Raw genomic sequence first — 23612 nt, 5'->3', positions numbered from 1 at the left:
TCCCACTTCACTTTTCTCCCACCAACACACAACAGCAGGAGCGTAAACAATAAAAACAGCCTCATGAAGGTAAAATATCTGGGATTGTTTTATATACAAATTAATAACATTTATCAAAACTGTAGCTTATGTTGATTTTATTCAATTTAAGAGCAAAACTGACAAACTGTTTAGTATTAGTACAACACAAATTTTTGTATTTTGAAACACTTTTAGCTGTAAACCGTTCTAACCTTGTTGGGTTCCATTTATTTTCTCTTTTAGTTTTACTCTAATTAGTCACTTTTAGCAGTGGAGGCCACGCAGCCGCTTGGAGTTATTACAGCACTTCCATCCTTTTTAAAATACAACGCAACACAATACAATACAATACAATAAAACACAACACAACACCATACAATACAATGCGATACAATACAATACAATACAATACAATGCAATACAATACAATACAATACAATACAGAACAAAACTTTGTAAATTCCTAAATAAAAAGGGAGCATAAAGATTAAAAGCAAACAGCAAATGACAAATGATCGAAATGACTCTAAAGACCAAGAGGCCTCATATCAACATTTTATTTTTTAAAACAAACCAAACAAACAAAAGAAAAGAAAAGAAAACACTTGGATTCCCCTTTGTAATTTCTTTGCATTTTTCATTTGACCAATTTATCAGTTTGTACGGCTGCACAGCTGCAGGTTCTTCACCTCTGCTTCTACACGGTTATAGCAAATACATGATAAATAAATAAACTCAGGATGCACAAGCGAACCCGTTATAAATTCCAGGTCGGAGGATCTGAGGAATCCCTGCTTGACTTCTTGCCGTTCCATGCCTCAGCAATGGAGCGCTGTGTCAGTGCGGCACCGTGCGGGATCTGCACGACTCGGTGGCGATGGCGGACTTCTTCGGGGCGGCGATCGTCATGCAGTGGGACAGCAGGCAGCACTCGTCCGAGGCGCCCACCGACGCCTATGGAGAGCTGCAGTTCGCTGGAGCTGGACGCAGACACAGCCATGTGAGTGTCCCTGCAGTGTGTGTGTGTGTGTGTGTGTGTGTGTGTGTGTGTGTGTGTGTGTCATCTCTGTCCAGCCTCTGTTAATTTTTTGTAATATTATAATATTCATGATAATATAATATTATTGTAATGCCACTTTGCACCACTCTATGTTGTATATTAAAGTGGCTCACCACTGACCCCTTATGGACAAAACTGGGATTACCAAATTCTGGCATTGTCCCTTTAAAAGTCTGTGAAACGCTCACATTTGATCTAAGAAATATGTTGGTGGAGCCTGTCTATAATGAACAAAAATTGTAAAAAAAAACAAAAAAATAGTGTTTATATCATATAAACTTTCCCATTTCCATTTAACTATAACATTTTATATTCTTATTTATAAGATAAAGACGTGACAAAAAAACGGTCAAACTGAAGGAAACAAGACAATCAAGAACAGATGACCATAATACACGAGACAAGACAACAACACACAAAACAGTCCAACAGAAACAAGTTTAAAAAATAAACAAACAGAAACAGTCACGTCTTCTGCCCGACGGCTCGCCTCACTGCAGCACGGCTTCAGTCTGAGTTTTCTCTCCGTGGTGTGCAGTACCTGCGGCTGTCGTGTGACACGCCGCCTCAGATCGTCTACACGCTGATGACGGCCCACTGGGGTCTCCCCTCCCCCAACCTGGTGGTGTCGGTGGTGGGCGGCGACGGCCACGAGAAGATCAAACCCTGGGTGAGAGACGTCCTGAGGAACGGCCTGGTGAGGGCGGCTCAGAGTACAGGTGAGCGCAGTGGGGGTCAGTCCACAGTACTCTGTTGTAATGTCATGTAATGTCACGTAATCTGCTGCCCAGGGGCCTGGATCCTGACGGGGGGTCTGAGGGAGGGTGTGGCCCGCTGTGTGGGCGAGGCGGTGAGGGACCACAGCGCTGCAGCTCCGGCCTCCTCGCAGAAAAAAGTCATCGCAGTGGGACTGGCGCCCTGGGGCCTCGTCCACAACCGCCAGCAGCTCGTCAACCCTCAGGTACTCACTCCACAGGTACTCGCAGGTACTCACTCCACAGGTACTCATGCGACAGGTCCTCGCGCTACAGGGAGTCACTGGTCTTTACAGATACTCGCAGGCAGGCCCACCCCTCCCTACACGCAGAACACGTGCTGTGCGTAGGGCCCCGCGATCCATGGGGGGCCCATTTTGCGCAAGTGAATTGAATTTCCCTCGGGATCAATAAAGTATCATCATAATCTGTAAATGCGCAAAGGATGCGCGTGCATTTTGCCGAGAGGCGCGTAGAACACCGCCACCAAGTCATCCCGAGGCAGGAGAGAGAGAAAAAAGAGAGACGAAAGCGCGAAGCATCACCGTCTGACCAATCAGCGGTCAGATGGGCCAGCAGGCAGTTGTTTACAGGTAGAGAGTAGAGAGAGAGAGATGGCTTCCAAACGTCAACACAATAATAATAGTAATAATAATAATTATTATTATGTTATTGGACGGGGGCCCCCAAAATAAAATCCTGCTTTGGGCCCCCACTTGGCCAGGGGCGGCCCTGCTCACAGGTACTAACCCCTGAAGTACTCACTTCACAAGTTCTCTTCTCAAAGGTATTCAACTCATAGGCACTCCACTCACGTACTCACAGATACTCACATGTACTCCGCTCCCTACCCCAGCACTCCCCAAGTGGATATTTACCTCAAACATTCTCACATATACTCAGATTCTCACAGCTACACAGGTACTTTTAATTTCTCACAGGTTCTCCCCTCAGGATACTTTGAGGTACTCACAGATACTCCCAGGTACCTCAGTACTGGCAGGTACTCCCGTCACAGTGTGTGTGTTTGTGTGTCTTTAGGGGAGCTTCCCGGCCCGTTACTACGTCCAGAACACGTCTCGTGACTCGTGTTGCCTGGACAACAACTGCCAGGCCTTCCTCCTGGTGGACGATGGGAGCGTGGGCCGCCGCGGCAGCGAGACGGCGTTCCGTGCCAACCTGGAGGACTACATCTCCCATCAGCGCACGGGCATATGGGGTGAGCGTCCTGGTGGTTTCTGGAGCGTCTCCCCTCCTCCACGGTTCTGCTTTAGATCAGGAGTCTCTCACTGAAATGAACCGGCGACCATTCAGCGTTAGAGGGCAACGGAAAGTTAAAAATTCCACGCTACATGCTACAATGTAGCTACAATGTCAAACTAGCAAACTAACAGTCAAACTAGCATCTTTAGCATGTAGCTACATTGTAGCTGCAATGTAGCATACAATGTAGCTACATGATAATGCACGCTAGTTTGACTGTTTAGCAGTAGTTTATATTGATATATAATATTCATATTTGTATATTGATATTTTTTACTTCATTTTGTTTATTTGGATATACTAAATTTATGATTTACATTTGCTATGGTACAGGTGAGGTTTTATGTTTTGGCCCCTAAGTTTTCATTGAAAATAAAATGAACACAGATAAATAACAACCATTTGATTTAAATGAATTATTCAAAAGATTCATCGTTACAAAATTAGCCATGAGGACCAGCAATACGTTTTGTTGCTGTGTATTATGTTGTGATGAGCTGCAAAGATAGTGTCATTAGTGTACCGTGTTCAAATTAGAAACCTGCACTGACCGTGAAATTTGCTTTGAAATGGGAATTAAATTCTGCTCTAAGTCTTAAAAAGGTCTTAAATATAACTTGCACCTGTTTAAAATACATATCCCACTTCTACTACTTTTTCTTTTCGTTCTGCTGCTTCTGTTTTTCCCCTTGATTGTCGTCTGCTGTGCCTCGTTTCTCTCCCTGCTTGTTCCCTCTTGGCCGTGACTTGTTCTCTGCTTATCTTCCGCAGCTTAAATGACTGTTGATTCTTGTCTGTTTCACTCATTTCTCCCTTTTGATTCTGTTTGGAACTGTGTTGTTTTTGGATTTGATCCTCGAACGAAAGCTTTTTGTGTCTTTTTGTCCGAGACCTTGACATTTATTGCCCGGTCAGCCTCAACAAGTTGACTTTCCTTCTCCTCCAATAACAGGAAGTGGCAACATTGAAATCCCGGTGCTCTGCATGCTCATCTCGGGAGACGCCAGCATGCTGGAGGTACGAACGCCTTCATGTTGTATACACACAGTGTGGATAACATCTTTCTTTTTTTCAATTCAGCAGGACTTCTTGAGAGAAAAGGACCAAAGTCTGCTCTTTTTCTAGAATCCCAGGATATTTGATAATGTTTCCTCTGTGTGCTGTGGCACTTCCTGTCAGCTCAGCTGTGTCTCGGGAACTGATGTTTGTCGGAATACGAGATAAATGTCCTTCGTGTGCGTGTGTGTGTGTGTGTGTGTGTGTGTGTGTGTGTGTGTGTGTGTGTGTGTGTGTGTGTGTGTGTCCAGAGAGTGGACGCGTCCCTGAGGAAGGCCACGCCCTGGCTGGTCCTGGCCGGTTCTGGTCCCGTGGCAGATCTTATCAGTGAGCTTCTGTGCAAACTGCCCCCCGTCCCCCTCAGCCCCGCCCCCGCCGCCACCGAGGGGGGCGAGGCCGCCGAGGGCCCCAGCGCGGAGCTGCGCGAGTGGGTCCGCGACAGGGTGCGGGGACACCTGCCGGCGGAGAGCGAGCTGGAGAGACAGGTGGACCGAGTGAGTCTGCCGACGTTGACGTGTTGGTCGTAAGACGACGTGACGATACGATGGCGTCTCCAGCTGACCGGCTCTCCTGGGCCCCCCCCTCTTCCTGCGCAGGCTGTGAGCATCTACCAGAACAGGGACCTCATCACGGTTTTCCACGGGGAGCAGGAAGGCTCCGACGACTTCGACACCGTCATCCTCAAAGCTCTCGTGAGAGGTGAGGAAGAGTTCAGCTGCAGGGGCAATAAAGCTTTTTTTTTTTTTAAAGCTCCAATCAACATTAAAATTCTTCAGTTTCTCACCAAAAAAACAAGCATGCAGTGGTTTCATCCTAATAAATACACTTCTCTTTCTTTTTTTTGATCCAATCAAATCAAATTTGACCTTATGTAGCACTTTTCATGCACTTTGTGCGACATCGCAGTGTATGAAAAGTAAAAATTCATTCGATTCGATTCGATGAGAGCAACAGTTTAGAGACATGAAAAATAAACTGATGTCGCGATTAAAGGAAATTTCTTATAGCAACAATTTGATTTCTGAAGTGGTCTGCAAAGTCCTCGCACAAAACACCCGTTAAAATCTTAGAGGCCTTATTAAAATCAATATTAAAAGAATAATAATATTAATACATAACACACGCAGAGACTCAGCTACCTTACTGACCCCCCCCACCCATCTTTTCCTTTATTTATTTACTCACTTGTTTAGTTTAATTTGCCTCAGACTTATTATTAGTAGGTAATACTTATTTCATGGTTCTATGTGATGTTGTCTGAATGAAGACAGCTGGACAGATTACAAGTAATGTATTTGTGAAACGTGTTAATATATATTTTCTAAAACTTGTGAATTCACTGGTCAAAGGTGGAAAATAAGAACTGTGGGATTGTTTTTACTTGTCTGGAATAAGATTTAAAAAGTGGGAGGTTCTTGACTATTGGAGACTTTCAGTTGTTCACGGAGGATTTGAGAATGAATAGTTAGTTTACTTTTTCACCGTTTGCGGTCGCCTGCGTTGCCTGTACATGCGCAGGGAGAACGTGCAAACCCATGCATGCAGAGTCCTCTGTCACACTGAGGACCAACGCGTCTTCTTTCTCTGTATTTGTGTGTCCAGCCAGTAAACGGATGGGCGGCGAGGCCTACGAGTGCACCGAGGAGCTGAAGCTGGCCGTGGCCTGGAACAGAGTGGACATCGCCAAGGCCGAGCTCTTCAACGGAGACATCCAGTGGAAGGTCAGAGCCTCCCTGGGAGCGATTCTCACAGGGAAACACAGAGGCGATATAAATCATTAAAAAACATTGTCCGCATAAAAATTGTTTTCACGTCCAATAAGTCATATTTTGGTTACATTTTAATGTATTAGCCAGTATGCAGCCAGACATCCCCAGAAATCCTTTGTGGAATATATCGAATTATTATTATTATTATTAGTAGTAGTAGTAGTAGTAGTAGTAGTAGTATTATTATGATTATTATTTTTATTTTTATTATTATTATTGGTAAAGTAGACATTTAAGTCAGATTAAAGTGAGCAAAAAACAAAAACTGGAACTGGATAGTGAACTTTTTTCTCTCAAGCGCTTTCAAAATAAGATACAATAGCCAGGGGTTAAGTGAAGCTTCCTCGGAAGTGTTCTCAAAGCTAAATAGTTAAGTTAACAAATAAACAAAACAAAACAAGTAAAGGGCCAGAACTGAGAGGGGGATCCAGAGGGAGATAGTAAAAATTGCACCGATGAACTAAAATAAGCCAGAATAAAACAAAATGCAACAAAACTGGCGGCTGCGCAGAGATCACTGTTTCTCAAAGATTTAGAATTTTAAAGCGAGTGTCTTGGGTCACAAATGGTAAACTATATGAGATTTTGGTCAATATAAAATTTTATCATGCGTGAGGGGAATTAAAATTGGCTTTAAATTCATGAAATATCATTAGCTGACATATCTTGAAAGGGGGAACTTCAATGATTGTCCCATAAAAGAGGAAAGTAATTAATTGTGTTTCACATGTCAGATACGTGGCAGGTCAAAATGTTTTTACATCTGTCACCTATGATCATTTGTTATGATTCATTGCCTCCTGTTTGAGTTGGTTACTGACTATTGACACTATTTGCGTTTTGTTTTTTTCCCCCATTGACTCGGTCTGTAGTACGACGACCTGGAGGACTCCATGACGGACGCCCTGGTCAACGACAAGCCGCAGTTTGTGCGTCTCTTCTTGGAGAGCGGCCTGAACATCCTGGACTACCTGACGTACGAGCGCTTGGAGAGCCTGTACCGCTCCCTGTCCGACACCTCGCTGGCCTACACCCTGCTGCAGCGGCGCCTCGGCGAGCGGCAGGCCGTGGCGGGGTCGCTGCCCAACGTGGACGGAGCCGCCACCTCTCTACTGAAGAGCCCCGTGGGCAACCTGGCCGGACCGGCGTCGGCCATGGAGCTCAGCCTGTTCGAGGTGAGGAGGGCGGGACGGAGAGGAAGATCCCAGATAGACGCTTCCCATTTCGACGCAAACTGACGTTCGGAACACGTCACTGACCTCGGATCAATATTAATGTACTTTTACGCATAAAGACACATAGTGCTTTTGTAAAAGTAACTCATTGTAACTTTAAAATCGCGACCGGGGAATTTCTCCAGTAAAGTTGTGTGCACTTTAACCGTGGATTCGGCAGTAAACATGAAAATTGGAAACCATAAGTGGCTTCCTTCAGTGTTGATTCGGTCATTATCGCGGCCACGACGCCTCGGGGATTTATCCGTAGCGGTTCTTCTTCAGGTGTCCCGCCTGCTGTGGGACCTCCTGGGCGACGTCTGCCAGCCGTTCTACTACGGCCCGCTGGGCCTGGACCCCAGGGTCAGCACCAGGAAGGCCCTGAAGGTCAGTGCCCTCTCAACAGCTGGGTGTGCCGGGGTTAGCAGCGGGGCTCGTCGAGCGAAACGGGGATGAAGTGTGGCGTGTCTGTCCCCTCGCAGCACGTCAACAAGCTGCTGATGGGGGAGTGTCTGTACCGCGGCCAGCGCTGCCTCTCGCCCTGGGCCGCCCTCTTCGTCTGGGCCGTGCTGCAGAACCGCAGCGAGATGGCCACCTACTTCTGGGAGATGGTGAGTCGGCGTTGACGTGCTGAGTCAGCTGTTGTGGACTGACCTGCAGTATGTGTGTGTGTGTGTGTGTGTGTGTGTGTGTGTGTGTGTCAGGCGGGGGAGTCGGTGCTGAGCGCCCTGGGCGGCTGTAAGCTGCTGAGGGAACTTTCCAAGCTGGAGAGCGAGACGGAGAGCAAAGTGGCCATGAAGGAGCTGGCGCAGAAGTTTGAGGACTTGGCTCACGGTGAGACGCTCTGCGACTCACTTCCCCTCACGTCCAGCTCTGTTGTCTTTATCTCCCTTTGATTTAAAGACCAAAACCCTTATTGTGATTTTTATCTGTAAGGTATTCTTGTCTGTTTTTAAAAATAGGCTACTTTTAAACCTAAGCAAGGACTTACTAACAAGGATTTTATCATCTGGTGTTATTCAAGCTTATTATTGAAGTTATTACATTGTTATTACCAGGTTTGGGTTGATGACACTGCTGTAATCAGTCATGTTTCACAGAATAAGAAGTGTTGAGATTGTCCCAATCTGGATCTTTATTTCCCAAGATCATTATGTGAGCGGAATAAGAAATACATATGTTAGTTGTTTCAGTGTAAAAGTGGATTCATTTCTCCAGTTTAAATCTGCTTCCAGCATCATATCATCACAAGAAGTTTTACTATTTTATTTGATAAAAAATATGTATTTGTTTCCTGGGTAAATTCTGTTGAGACTGTAAACCTGTAGCAACAGTGTCTTTCTAAAAGCTAACTGACGTGACTTTTAGAGCACCTTCCTCCTCTAACATTTAGATTATAGAGCATCTTCCTCCTCTAACATCAGATTATAGAGCATCTTCCTCCTCTAACATCAGATTATAGAGCATCTTCCTCCTCTAACATTTAGATTATAGAGCATCTTCCTCCTCTAACATTTAGATTATAGAGCATCTTCCTCCTCTGAAAGTAACCAGTGTAAAACTGCACCAGAATGACCCGTGTGAATGTTGTGTGTGTGTGTGTGTGAACGTCCAGACTTGTTCAGTGAGTGTTACCAGAACACGGAGAGTCGCTCCTTCATGCTGCTCATCAGGAAGTCGGTGGTGTGGGGCGGCGCCACCTGCCTGCAGATGTCCACCGCTGCGGACGCTCGCCTCTTCTTCAGCCACGACGGAGTCCAGGTGGAGAAGCTCTTCTCTCACACACGCTGTAAAACCGCGGCGATGGAGCCACATGTGGCTCTTTGGCCCTTTTGTAGTGGCTCCATGAAGCCTTCACTACCTTATACCTAAATAAACATTTTATCTTTTGATTATTATTTATGTATATTTTTATATTATTGTCTTTCTATTTTATTTTTTAGAGTAAATTTCACATTACTTTTATCTCTTGGATAAAAATGGCTTTACACTAATCATACTTTATTATTATTATTATTATTAATATTATTATTAATTTATATTCTGTCTTATTTGATATTCAACTTTTATACTATTTATTCTGTGTGGAGTAAAGCTTTCAAGAATTTCCCTCTGGGATTATTAAAGCAATTCTATTCTATTCTATTCTATTCTATTCTATTCTATTCTAAAATGTCACAATTGCCTGAAAAATGCTGGAAAGAAATGTTCCATCATCCTAAATTGTAATTGAAACTTCATAAACGCATTAAGACAAAACACAAGGCACACCTTTTAAGCATGTTTCAAAACTTCTGTATATATAAAACTTGAGAAGCTCATGTTGAAGGTTAAACATGTCCCGCGGCTCCATGTCATTTTGATTTGGTTGGAAAATCATGATCAGATCAGAAAACCAGCCGCTGCAGGAGGAGTGGCGAAGTCCCGTCTGGCATCCTCTTGTTCTCTGATGAAATAAAGTGGACGGGTTGATGCGGAGCTGCTCTCTGTTTCCAGTCTCTGCTGTCTCAGATCTGGTGGGGTGACATGGAGCGCAGCACGGAGGTGTGGACGCTGATGGCCACCTTCTTTCTGCCCCCCCTCCTCTACACAGACCTCATTAAGTTCAGGTCAGCTTCTGCCTCGTCCCTCTTGCCATGTGGCGCGGCTCCATTTGATCCTGGATTAAAGGGCCCATATCGTACAAAATTCACTTTCTAATGGCTTTCTAACAGTGATACGTGTCCTCATATCCTGCAGAATAGAAAGCGTGTCATCTCCCTCACTTGCTTGCTCCACTTTTTAGCGAAGGTGTGCTCAGATAGGCGATTCGGAGATCTTTCCCTTCATGATGTCATGAGGGGAAATAACCCCTCCCTCTGGTAGTGGATACTCATTTTGACCCTCACACAGTGAGATGAGCTCCGCCGTCATTTTATCTCCCCGAAAACAGACATGAAGTAGGCGTGTACATACACAGCTCATGAGCATTTAAAGGTAAAAACACAAAAACCGCCTGTTCTCTGTAGAGCTCACTAGAGGGACTTTTAGACCGGCCGGAATTCAAAATCATGGTTGGATTTGGGGAAATACCCTATGAATACATTGTTGTTGGACCATTGTTGTTGAAAAACTGTCTAACATGGGACCTTTAATGCTCACTTTCTGACCTTGACCGAGTTACGTCGTCGGGACGATTCGCACACACTGGATTAAAAATCCATGTTATCTTGTCCAGGAGCTAAAGTCATGAAGTGAAAATCTTCCAGCGTGTGTGAGCCGGTTGTGTTTCTCCTTCCAGGGAGCAGGAGGAGGAGGTGAAGTCTGCGGCGGCTCCTAACATCAGAGACAACGACAGCCTGGACGGAAACGACAACACCGTGTTTTCTCTTGCCGACATCATACAAAAGTTAATCCACGCACATGTAGAGCCTGTTTGATTGAGTTTTTCTCCCCTAGCATCTCATCAAAGTCTAAAATTTTTTTTGGGGGGGGGTGTGTGTTTGCAGTGATGAAGAAGCAGAAGAGTTCCGGGCTCTGAAAGAGAACATGGAAGGTCGGTTTTAATCTGTCTGATCATTACAGAGGATTTAACGCAGCCGACGTTCACCATTGAAGCTAAATAAGTAGTTCATGTTTTATTAATTATTTCAGGCGTTTGAGTTCTGTTCTCTTTTTGGGTCTGAAAAATGTGCAGAAATGTTATGAGCTCATACGTTGGTCATCAGACGGTTAAAGAGGCACGAGTTGTCTATAATTAACCTGCAAAAGTTATTTGTAGATGAAAATCAAAGCAGAAGATTTGATCTTAAGCACTTAACTGCTCCGACTAATTTGAAACAAAATGTGTATTTCGCTTTTTAAAAATGTTGAGTTCCCAACTCCAGGATTGGATGTGATATAAGACCTTTTTTTTTCTTTTGGGAAATTTTTTTAAGTACGAAAATAATAAATATTTTCTACTTGCTGCTCCCAATCATGGAGACGTTGATTTTATAATGTAGAGAGCGTTAATGTACAAATTCTTCTTCCACGTCCAATGAAGGGAACAAAAATAAATACTAATAAATTAATTAATAAGCTTAAAGAATAAAAAAAATAAAAAGAGCAACTATGTAATACTCAGTATTTTTGTAAGTAGTCACATTACTTTACTAAATCTCTCAGTAGCTTTTGTGTTGTGATAAATAAATTAAGAAACAGACACATAGATACGTAAATACATATGTAAATAAATAAATATAAATACATACATACATACATAAATAGCAACTGATGACTGAAGTCACCGAAGTAGTTAAATTATTTACTAAATCTCTAAGTACCTTTCGCGTTGTGTTGTGATAAATAAATAAACAAACAAACAAATAAATAAATAGCAACTGATACTCAGTATTTTTTAAGTCGTTAAATTCCTTTAATAAATCTCTAAGTACCTTTCATGTTGTGTAGTGATGAATAAATAAACAAACAAACAAACAAACAAATAAATAGCAACTGATACTCAGTATTTTTTAAGTCGTTAAATTCCTTTAATAAATCTCTAAGTACCTTTCAGGTTGTGTAGTGATAAATAAATAAATAAACAAACAAATATATAAATAAATAGTTTAAGTAGTTAAATTACTTTACGAAGTCTCTGTCTGCTCCTGGATGTGCACACAGGAATAACAATAAGTGAGATTGGAACTAAATAAGAACACGCTGATGACAGTCAAAAGTAATGGATTCCTTGACACTGTGTCCAGGATCGTCGCGGTCTCAGTCCAGGAGGCCGTTCCTGGTGTCCCGTTGGAGACAGTTCTGGTTCGCCCCCGTCACCTCCTTCCTGGGCAACGTGCTGACGTACTTCATGTTCCTCTGCCTCTTCGCCTACGTTCTGCTGGTGGACTTCAAGCCGCCGCCGCCCGACGGACCGTCCACCGCCGAGCTCGTCCTCTACTTCTGGGTTTTCACCTTGGTGTGCGAGGAGATCCGGCAGGTCTGAGAGGGTTTCTTTCTCTGCTTGGGCGTCACTGCAATATTCAGTTGAATCAAAAGACAGTAGAACGGATTGGAGTGTTTCTTTGATCTATAACTGACTGGTTTAAAATATCAAAGCTTTACACACCTTATACTGTTCTCTGATGTTGCCCTATTTATATTATTGTACTGTGGTATGGGGTAGTACTTATAAAAACACAGTAAAACCAATAGTAATGTTACAAAAAACAGCTATTCGATTAATTCATAAAGTTGGGTTTTTGGACCACACAAACTCATTATTTTTAAAATCAAAAATCATGAAGTTTAATGACATTGTTGAGTTCCAAGCAGTACAGATGTTATATAAAGCAAGTTACAGATTGTTACCAAGTCAAATGCAAAGGAGGTTCCCAGATCGAACTGGTCGTTATGAAATACGTGATAAATTAAACTTTAGGACTCAGAAACACAACAACCCTGAAAAGTTTTAGCCCGACAGTTAATGGTGTACAATTGTGGAACAAATTGGAGATGGAGTTGAAACGATGTCCAAACATCAACCTCTTCAAATACAAATACAAACAAAAGATTTTTGAAACATACAGAGAGGAAGAAATGCATCGCCACCAGGAGAAGTAGGATCAACGTACATGTGCAGAATGTGTACTGCTCAAATAAAGAAATAAATACGTTCATAATGAAGGCGGGTCAGTTTGTCATCATCATTGATTGTCACAAAAAGGCAATATTTGTCCTGCCAAAGCCTGATCCTTTTCTTTTTTTTTAACCTTTCCCCCGGCGCAGACCTTCTTTGTGGGCGGGGCGTATGTGACTCAGCGGATGAAGAACTACATCCAGGACGTGTGGAACAAATGCGACCTCACAGCGATTTCCCTCTTCATTCTGGGTCTGTGCTGCAGGTGAGTCTGTCCTGAAAACCACAGGCCTGAAACATTTCTCACCATTTTCCAGCACGAAAAAAAAACAAAAACGGAAGCCCTGAAACGTGTTCAAGATTTAAAATGATGTTGACACAGCTCATGAAAAAAAAATCTAAATCCATCGTTTTGATGTTCATGCGAAGACTGTAGTTTACGTAGACAGTATGTGGATCGTCATACCACCATGATTTAAATAAATTGTGCACATTAATTCCGTATTTCACACATAAACAAATCCCAAGAACACCAGGAAGCACTTAGAACTCATGAAGTCTTCTGGGTCCGCTCAACTCTGCAGTACTTTTATACGCTTTATTCCACAAACGGAATAATTAATTCTGAATAATTCATTAATTCTACTTCCAGATGTCCACGTCTTTAACTGAATCACTGTGCGGTTTATTATTTTTAGAATCTAACCGCAAAATAATAAAATCAGAAGCCCATTAATATCCACAATATCTCATATGGTGCTTATTTAAGCAACACGTCAGCAAGAAATTAGGAACAAACCCGGATTAGAAAACACTGTAATTTTGCAGTTTTGACCTCAGACGTGAAGAAAATAAAACATTTAACTCAGCAAAGCGCCATGTTTCTAATGTGATTAATCAGTGAAAGTGAAGAGTGTTGAAGTCTGCTTCACAATAGAGGAAGCTGGAGCTTCAGGTCAAAGGGTGACACACCTCCCAATGGGAAACCGACTTCAACTTGAGTGAGGATTCGCTCAATTATGTGTATAAATATTGCAGCAATACCAAAATCGATGGAATTGGATACTGAAAAACCCCACCTGCAATACCTCTTTGCAGGACTTTATAATGTCCAACAGAGTTTTGTTCTTCATGGTTCCAAAGTGTCAAGATTAAGATTCTTCATTATTTTTTTTGAAATGTGTTTCTTTCATTTCTTTTAAAGCTTTAATGTATTTCTTTTATTAACATATATATATATATATATATATATATATTTTTTTTTTTAATTTCTTTGAAAAGCACTGTGAATTGCCCTGTGTTTGAATGGTGCTCTAGAAATAAACTTGCCTTGCCCTGAAGTGTGACTGACCGCTGTGGTTTTCCCAGGATGTTTCCGTGGTCCTACGATTTCGGCCGCTCCGTGATGGCCATCGACTACATGGTCTTCACTCTTCGTCTCATCCACATATTTGCTATCCACCGACAGCTCGGACCCAAGATCATCATCGTGGGCAAAATGGTGGGCGGGGCTGTTAATTCCACTTGTTTTGTTTTTGTTGGTTTTTTTTCTTAACCAAGGCTGGAAAACCTCTGTGAAGGTTTCTGGTTCTGGTTCCAGAGGCTGTAGTTCTCACCACATGAACTCTGTGTGTGGGTGTGTGTGTGTGTGTGTGTGTCCTCCAGGTGAAAGACGTGTTCTTCTTCCTGTTCTTCCTCGCCATCTGGCTCATGGCTCACGGAGTGACCAATCAGGCTCTGCTCTACTCGTACGACTCTCGTCCCAACTGGATCTTCCGCAGAGTCTTTTACAGGCCGTACCTGCACATCTTTGGACAAATCCCCATTGACGAAATGGACGGTGAGCGGCGCAGTCGATCCCGCCGGCTGTTAACAGTTGTGTCGACTGACCAGCCGTAGCGTTATGACCGCCGACGAAGGGGGAGGGATATGCATTGGTGGTGTCTTTGTGGCAGCGGTGGAGCATTTCATGTGTTAAATGGAAAAGACAATGTTGTCATGGTGCAGAGCAATAACAATTTGGCTCATTCAGTGGTCCAGTAGACACCCACCCACTCACTTCACAACTTCTATCTGCCAGACATCACAGCAAACCTTCAGATTTCAAGAGGAGGGAGGATTTTCTTTTTTTTTTTTTTTTTAAAGCGGAAACTGCACTGCAATATCAAGCTAATTTTAACAGCCATGTATCAGGAAAAGATCATCCATCAATAGGAAACAAACCCCTGAAATATTATAAGACTACTGTCACATCAGTTGTTGGGATTGATCGGCAGTATCTCATTCACACTCACTAAAGCTATAAACTTTAGAACTCGGAAATTACACTTACTTTAAAATGAGTCTTTTAAAGAATTTGATTAACAAATTAAAGGGAGAATCCATCTGGGAAAAGAATCCTCCCGGACCCGAGAATTCTTTTGCAAAACACAATCATACCGGAAAGTAGCTGTCATGCTTTAAGTCTACATGTTCTTTGTGGGGGTATTGAAGTTTGCAGCTTGTCCTGTCGAGTAAAACCATCATGTGGTCCGTGGGCTAAAACACAAGAAACCAAACTGCGATTTTTCGATCAAAGATTTCTGCGACACCTAATTTGTCCTGTAGAGGTCGCTCTTTTTCACTAACTGTCGAGGTGATAGACCTCTTTACACGAGCCAAATCGATCTTTTATCTCCCCGTCGTTCTTAGAAAGTTTCCCGTCCGTGAAGATGACTCAACACGATGTAGTACGTATGCTAAGCTTATAGGTGGCGCCGTAAGCCTGCAACAGATGTACTCCAGAAACGGAGCGAAAGACCCAGAGCATCTAAAAGTCCTCGTATTGGAGAAATCCAACATTTCGCCCTATTAGCGCCACGGCCTGGAGCAGGTAGCCATTGAGAGGGTGGCGAAGGTTGAGAGGCGGGGCGATGACATCATCGTTTTTCAGCTAATGTGCATCTTGCTGTGGACCTAAGTCCTACATGCTGCACCTTTCATGTTGGTCGTGTGTTTCCTGTCGGGTCGCAGTTGACAAACTGGAGCCGGAGAAGTGCACCCTCAACCGGACCCTGATCGACGCCGGAGCAGAGCCGTGTCTCAGCACGTACGCCAACTGGCTGGCCGTCATCCTCCTCGTCGTCTACCTGCTCTTCACCAACATCGTGCTGGTCAACCTGCTCATCGCCATGTTCAGGTGCACACACCTTCACCTTTGAACCGGATGTCAGCGCCCCCAGTTCGACATCGTCCCCTCACGCTTCAACTCCCTTCAAATCCACAGCTACACCTTCTCCAAGGTGCAGGAGCGCAGCGACACCTACTGGAAGTTCCAGCGCTACAACCTGATCGTGGAGTACCACTCCAGGCCCTGTCTGCCTCCGCCCTTCATCATCATCTCGCACCTCCACCTTCTGCTCAAGAGATACATCCGCAATATCCCGTCGGTGAAGAGCCAACACTTCGGTGAGTGGTCGAGGAAAACCTCTGTCCTGTGGAAACCTCATGGAAAAAGTAATCCGGGGGGAGGGGCGGTCTTCCACGGGATAGAGCTTTTCCTCAGGACTTTCGTGCCTGGGATCTGTATGTTTAGCCCAAGCAGGAGACCTCCCCAAGATGGCGGCGCTGTAGGCACGTTGCGTCAACCGGCGCTGATAGGCATCTGGTGTTTATATCTATGCGTGGCACCACCAGAGGAAGTACTTCCTCCTCTTCCCATAGATGGGCATGTGTGGGCGGAGCCAGTCCAGATTTGACCTCTCTGACGTGGTGAACCTAAATCCTGAACTCTGTGTCCACAATTCTGGATCCATGTCTGTACCAAAGTCACCAGACTGCAAACTGAAAGAAGGAGCCGGGATCCCCATCGTCCAGCAGGTGGACGGTCTTCACAGACGTCCCTGACCTGTTATCCGATCCGGTCTGTCCACAGCTCTGGACCTGCGGGGCAGGAAGGCCGGCAAGCTCAACACATGGGAGGCGATCCAGAAGGAAACGCTGCTGTCGGCCCAGAACAAGAAGCAGAGGGAGAGCGACTCGGCACGACTCCTACGCACGTCGGTCAAGTGAGTTTCGTCTGGAAAGAGACCAGATGTTTCTTTAGGTTTCTTGCTCATTCACGATGTATCTGGGCCTATCAAATACACTTAGTTCGATATGGTGTGTGTGTGTGTAGGGTGGACAGCGTGCTCAAACAGATGACAGAGATCCGGGACCACGACCGACGGCTGCGGCTGCTGGAGGCCGAGGTCAGCATGTGCAACATTCACACATTCGTCCACAGCGACGGTTCAGCTCCACATTTGACTCATGAAAACATCCACATGGACACGTTTGGAAAAACATCCGTGCTCTGCTGCTCTTTTCTTGGTCAGAATTCACAAAAAAGAAAAAGAATTTAGTCTACGTGTGTTGTGTGACCGGTTCACTCGCCACTTGTAAGGCAAGACCGGTGTGTGTGTGCGTGTGTGTGTGCGTGTGTGTGTGCGTATGTGTGTGCGTGTGTGTGTGTGTGTGTGTGTGTGTGTGTGTGTGTGTGTGTGTGTGTCCATGCTGTGTCTGGTTTCGGTGCAGCTGTCCGCCTTTGTGCCTGCTCAGCACTTGTCCCGTGCCTCTTTTCCAGCTGGAGTACTGCTGCAGCGCCCTCTCCTGGATGGCAGACGCTCTGTCTCAGAGTGAGGTCGTGAAAGCGGACCGGCCTCCCCCGCTCCTCAGAGGTGAACACACCCCACACATTACTGCACATGAACCGCAACCGGCACGATTTTAATGGTTTGAGCCTGTCAGACAGCACCCAGGGCAAAAAATACCCCCCCCCCCGACATTTCCTGTTATTTTAAAAAGACTGAGGCCAGTCTGAGGTGAAAACAGACATGTAGGGGTCAGTGTAAGCAGAGAAACTCCCCCCCCCAAAAAAACGTCTTTCCTGCTTTGGTCTTATCATAATTGTTTTTGCACGTGAAATAATAGAACAGTGTTTTGTGGGGCTGAACTCATTGGTGGAGGTAATGTTATTAGAGGGAAAATGGTTTGGACCAAGTGATCTGCAGGCCTATTGCACCAATTCAATCACAAGGAAAGTAAAAATACTCTCTAATCCAGCTAAAAAGGTTCTTTAAACTTCCTGAAGTTGGTCAGTTAGTTGTGTAACCTGAGAGAGATTTTGTTATATAGCTGAATTTTTGGTCCCAATAAAGTAGGCAACTTATTAAATAAATCAATGTGAGCTGTTGCAAAAGTGAATACGTCATTACTTTAGTTTTCTACAGTATGATTGCGATTGTGATCGTTACGACCTAATATGATCTTTTTTTAAATTTTTGTCATTCAAGTTTTTATTGAATATTTTTCCTTGGTACATGACGTATTAACATTAATAATCAGGGCTTTTATACATAAATGAAAAGTAGCAATAATCGTACAAGGTGTGAAAGTTCTGAGAGAAACAAGGAAACCAAACAGGAAAAAAACAACAAAAAGAGATAAGTGAAATGATCATTATGATTCCAAATGTCGTTTTCTATCTGCTCTCTTCATTCTGTCATTCTTCTTATCCTCTGTTGCAGATCTGAGTCCTCTGTCACCGAGCTGACCCCCCCAACACACCCTCAGGTCGTCTGTCTCACTGTTTATAAAATGTCTTTTTCGTCCCTGTTTCCTTTATATTGCGTGAGCTTTTCTATCGGTGGGATCCAGTGTGTCGTGGTTCGTAATCGATTCTGGATTCACACTGTGACGAACGGACCCCCCCCTCCCCTCCCCCGGGATCTGTCTGACATGCAACTAAACATGCACGAGGAAATATTGTGACTTCATGCTGTTTAGCTTCAGGTTCTTTGAATTTCTTGGAAGCGGAATTTAAATGGAGTTAAAAAGAAGGTGACACTCGGCTTCGCATTCATGAAAGTAACAGCGCAGTGTTTTCAACGTAAAACACCCATAAGTTTCTCTTTGCACATCATAACACATGTTAACAGGCATTACACGGACCTAGAATCAAATATATTTCACTCTTTCCGGCTTAAAAAGTCCATAACTCATAAATATTTCTCATTGAAGTTCTACTGAGAACCACTGTCCTGCTATATAATGTGTTGTTTGCACCAAAGTAGATTAAATGATGCACATGCTTTGTTTTCGTAGTTTATTATATTTTCAAGTTAAAAAAAGAAAAAAGAAATGCCTTCAAGAAGGCAGAAATATGCAAGCAGACATTTCAGCGTCACAGTTTAAAACCGACAGAAGCACTTTCCCGATGAATCTGCGGGTTGTTTCCACAGAGTGACTCCAAAGAAACGTGTTAAAGAAATACATTTAAACAATACTGAAAGATAACGGCTGCTTTTCTCAGGGAGGGAGAACCTGCACAGAGCTGCACTAAACAATAAACGTTAAACTGGACAGTGACTTCTAGACTCATTCTGTCAACTTTACTCTTTAAAAAGAGCAAAAACAAAATGATGAATAACAATGCAGACTGTGTGGGTTCGTGCTTTTATATGGCCCTTATTTTTTTTTTATAGTTTTGCTGGACAGTGGTGCGACACTTTAAAATGTTTAGAACAAACATTTTGTTGATATTTTATAAACTGTTTAAACTGTCTGTGTTTGTATTTCCTCTGCAGATGTGAATAAACTTGTTCCTCTTTGATGAAAAGCTTGTCTCACTTTGCCTGAAAACCCATTTGACACCAGGGCTTATTTCTCTTCACGTGTTCATCTGGAACGGGTTTCATCGGTGGAAATAATTGCATGTGATGAATAACAACTCGAAATATTCTGCGTTTTCTGAGATCAGGAGGAAGTTTATCTGCGCCTAACGTGGCCAGAAAGTGTCCCACAAACAGGGTAAGTTGATAGAGAAAAGCACTTGTGGCAATAAAAAAACCACCCAACATGTTGATGTATTTGTATGTTCAAGTTTTTTGTTGTTGTTGTTTTTATTTGACGACTTGATGTCCCTGAAGGAGCAGAGGTCCGTCGTCACGGCTTTGTCATGGAGGAAGTGCAGCCGTTAATATGGTGGGATCCTGGGAGAGGAAGTGAGTGTCTAACCCGAGCTCCAGCGTCGCCACTCCTCATCTGATTAGTTTTATATGAACAAGCTGGTCTCGTCTGGTTCTACAACACATCATGGAATCTCGTGAAAGAATCGGTCCATATATTAGACCAACTAACGGAACATTGAATGTCTTTAATTTGCAAGGGAAGAGGGGAAAGAGGAGAAGAGCTTCCCGCCAGAGCGAAGGTGCGCTATGATTGCTGGGTATCACTCACATTAGATTGGGCCGGTATCGCTCGTCTCCCAATCGGAGGGTTGCAGGTTTGATTCCCATCTTCGCTTGCCGAAGTCGCCGAACCCCCAAACTGCTCCCACTGGAGTGACGGCGCCTCGCGTGGCTGCAGCCTCCGTCTGTCTGAATGGGTGAAATGTGATGAACGATGATCCGTGCAGCTGTAAGGCGCTATATAAGTCCATTTATAATCTGTATCACAATTCTTCACAGGCTTCATTAGTCATGTTAGTCTTGTGGACCAATATATCATTATAATGTTTTTACAAACTCACCCTGACAGCATGGCGTTGAGCAGCCAGGTAGCGAGCGTTCATCCTCATCTCAGGTCTCAGTGTTGCGTTGTGTCCACTGCTCTTAAGTTGAAAAAAACAACAACTATGTTTTCTTTGAAATGTTTACATTGCAGGCTGGTTTTGGCCCACAGGCTTTATGTTTGACACCACTGGATTAGACCACCAAACCCTCGAATACATTACATTTCTAAAAAAAAGGGGAAATTATGTTACAGTGGTTTTAAAGATTTGGAGAAATGGTTATTTCACTGAGATATCAAGTTAAAGGTCAGAGTTGCTTCGGATGATTCAACTACTTGTAAATAACTTTTAATACGATATTTAGTTGTACCTTATTTTGAATGAATTAGAATATTATATTCTAAATTCTTTCAATGCAACATGTTGGTACAACATGTTGCTTCACACACACACACACACACACATATGCATTGTTCTTCATGCTGCACCCTTTGCTTTTAATCCTCCAGATGTGACTGAACATCTGGACGATCTGCCAGGACCAGGGATAGAATCACTCAACCTCAATCAACCCAAGACATCCAGACTTCATATCCAGGCAATATAAATGTTTGTCTGCAATAGACATGCACAAATAAAACAAAACAAAACAAACAAAAACAAATAAAATGTACATTTCCACCCTTTTCCCCCCCTAAAAGGAGCAGTACATGTAGTATATGTGCACGGTACTTGTTTCTGGTCAAATATTGGTTTTGGGACTCTGAGAAACAATAAAATAAAACACACACACACACACACACGCACACACACACACACACACAGCTCGGTAACCGTATCGTGGAAAGTGATTTCCCTCTTTAGACCGTCCTTACATGGAAAGAGCTCGGGGTGAAATTGGCAGTGGATTGGATTCAGAGAGGAAAATGAATCCCGCCGGGGGACGTCAGCTCGGCTTGATGAATGGCCGCACGAAGTGCACTGGCTGTCAACTCTTTACCTCACGACACCCTGCCCGGCACCTCAAATAGCACCCATTCCTTCACTTTTTCCCTCCCACCCAGACACGTTTGGGAGTTAAATGAGGTCGGGGCGTTAATGTCTGCACTTTTACAATTTAGCCTTCAAACTCAAGCGGAGTCGCCGTCGGGTGTGGCCCCGGGGCCGGGGGCCGGGGGCCGGGGGCCGAGCCGGGCCTTCGGGTTCCCTCTCTCTGCTTTGAGACTGCGCAGCGAAGCAGAAATGGACCAGGAGTTGCAGTCGACCAAACGGGTCAAGTGGGTCAATGCAGGCAGACTCATGGTCCAAACTGAGAGAGAAGAAATGCCTCTGGCATGTAGGAACTCATCTCCACTTTCAGCCACTTTGCAGTCTTCGTCTTGAGCTCGTGTCCTCCGTCTCTCTCCACCTCAGCTGTTTCTCGCTCACCATAAGACTCTTTATCGTAGGAGATTTAAAAAAAAAAAAAAAAAGCAGTTTCTAAAATCTCTTTGTGCTACGTAATGCTCTAAATCCTGATCTGCAGGGTTATTTGCAGAGTGGCGTTTAAATAAAATCTCACAGGGAAGTGGAAGACTAAGTGTGTTTAATTTAGTTGTGCTGAGGCGTCGTGTCAGGCACCTGTTTTATTAATCTGAGAGCATCGGGAGCGTGTCCACCGCAGCCGCCACTCACTTTCTTCCAGATCTCATGCATGAGCTGACAAGAAGTGTCACTGCAGGATTTTTTTTAATCATTGTACTAAGTCCTTGAGTTTTTTTTTATATGTTTGCTTATGACCTCCAAATGTCTTTTTTTTTTTTTTTTAATAAAGATACACTTTACTTTATCTTTATTTCAATGACTATGAGTTTGCTGATATATCCTAAATTCCTCATGATATGTAGACGTCTTCGGTGTAGCAGACATATGGGGGAGGGGGGGGGGGGGGGCTGATTATGCTTTCTCCACCCCATTAAAATAGATGACATTGTATAAGTGTGGCTGATGAAGTGGTGGCTCAGCAGTGTTGTAAATAACGTGGGATACACTCCCGTGTTACAGTAACGCCACTAATTTAGACATTAACTCACAGTTACTGGAGTTTAATTGGCTCTTGAGCTCGTAGCGTTCAGCTGCTGTCGCTCGGTTCAGCTCACAAACCAACGGTTGGGATCCGAGTTGAGATTTCCAGAACTACTTTTCCTAACTTTACTATCTCGCCAAACTCCGGTTTAGCAGCGTGAAAGCATTAAGCATTAATCCACAGACCTGTTGATTAGCATCAGCATGGTTAGTTAGCAGTTAGCTTCCCTTTCTAAGAGCTGCTGTATGTCGATATTTCAGCTGTTTTGTAACTGCTTCTTCTGGCTTTCATGAGTTAATCTGGTTCTTTCAAGAAGCTCTAACATCAGATTATAGAGCATCTTCCTCCTTTAATATCAGATTATAGAGCATCTTCCTCCTCTAATATCAGGTTATAGAGCATCTTCCTCCTCTAACATCAGATTATAGAGCATCCTTCTCCTCTAACATCAGATTATAGAGCATCTTCCTCCTCTAACATCAGATTATAGAGCATCTTCCTCTAACATCAGATTATAGAGCATCTTCCTCTAACATCAGATTATAAAGCATCTTCCTCCTCTAACATCAGATTATAGAGCATCTTCCTCCTCTAACATCAGATTATAGAGCATCCTTCTCCTCTAACATCAGATTATAGAGCATCTTCCTCCTCTAACATCAGATTATAAAGCATCTTCCTCCACTAACATCCAGATTATAGAGAATCTTCCACCACTAACCTCTAGATTATAGAGCATCTTCCTCCCACTATCTGATGTAACTGCAGATGGGCTGATGTCAGCATTTCCTATCAATGTAAAGTAATGCAAGGGTTCATTAGAAAAGGCAAAACATTTGCCTTTTCTACTACTAGTAGAGCAGCTCCTCTACTTTTTTAAATATGTAACTAGTAACTGTCATTGTGTGTTGTGATATATATATATATATATATATATATACATATATATACACGAAATCTGTGTTCATGTTAGTTCAGATGACAGGAAACCAACACGCCATTCAAACACTCCTCACACGGCTTCAAACAGACATTCTGATTTGTCCTCCAGCCAAACCAGAGCGGCCAGCGGTCCAGTCATCGAGTCTGGTTTGGGAGGTTTGGGAGGTTTTAGAAGCCCCCGTCACTGACCTCCTTCTCCATGCCTGCGGAGGTGAGAATTGACAGAGGGAGTGGGATACTGTGCCGGTCCCACAAACAGAGCCAGGGATGCTCACATTACACTGACTCTGAGACTGTGCGGGTTTTAAATAGAGCGCTTGTCAACTCCTCCCTGCAC

The 23612-nt window shown here is 43.7% G+C and overlaps 1 protein-coding gene across 1 annotated transcript in view; it reads left to right on the top strand.

Moving 5' to 3' along the window:
• LOC308141034 (transient receptor potential cation channel subfamily M member 4-like) overlaps nt 1-23612 on the top strand; it is a gene marked incomplete at its 5' end in the record, with an annotated part of 40212 nt that overhangs the window by 6335 nt on the left and 10265 nt on the right. The window contains 26 exons of the mRNA XM_080511037.1: nt 844-1021; nt 1620-1800; nt 1873-2042; nt 2878-3055; nt 4052-4116; nt 4407-4649; nt 4752-4854; nt 5758-5876; nt 6797-7099; nt 7424-7525; nt 7621-7749; nt 7843-7972; nt 8754-8899; nt 9635-9747; nt 10419-10526; nt 10627-10673; nt 11866-12098; nt 12887-13002; nt 14106-14238; nt 14403-14577; nt 15750-15915; nt 16003-16184; nt 16651-16783; nt 16894-16966; nt 17341-17434; nt 21404-21570. Of these exons, the coding sequence (XP_080367163.1) occupies nt 844-1021; nt 1620-1800; nt 1873-2042; nt 2878-3055; nt 4052-4116; nt 4407-4649; nt 4752-4854; nt 5758-5876; nt 6797-7099; nt 7424-7525; nt 7621-7749; nt 7843-7972; nt 8754-8899; nt 9635-9747; nt 10419-10526; nt 10627-10673; nt 11866-12098; nt 12887-13002; nt 14106-14238; nt 14403-14577; nt 15750-15915; nt 16003-16184; nt 16651-16783; nt 16894-16966; nt 17341-17434; nt 21404-21570 (3787 nt within the window). The remainder of the gene's footprint in view (nt 1-843; nt 1022-1619; nt 1801-1872; nt 2043-2877; nt 3056-4051; nt 4117-4406; nt 4650-4751; nt 4855-5757; nt 5877-6796; nt 7100-7423; nt 7526-7620; nt 7750-7842; nt 7973-8753; nt 8900-9634; nt 9748-10418; nt 10527-10626; nt 10674-11865; nt 12099-12886; nt 13003-14105; nt 14239-14402; nt 14578-15749; nt 15916-16002; nt 16185-16650; nt 16784-16893; nt 16967-17340; nt 17435-21403; nt 21571-23612) is intronic.

Source organism: Blennius ocellaris (genome assembly GCF_963422515.1).
Source record: "Blennius ocellaris genome assembly, chromosome: 16".
Lineage (NCBI taxonomy): Eukaryota > Metazoa > Chordata > Actinopteri > Blenniiformes > Blenniidae > Blennius > Blennius ocellaris.
This window is presented reverse-complemented; position numbering and strand designations above follow the sequence as displayed.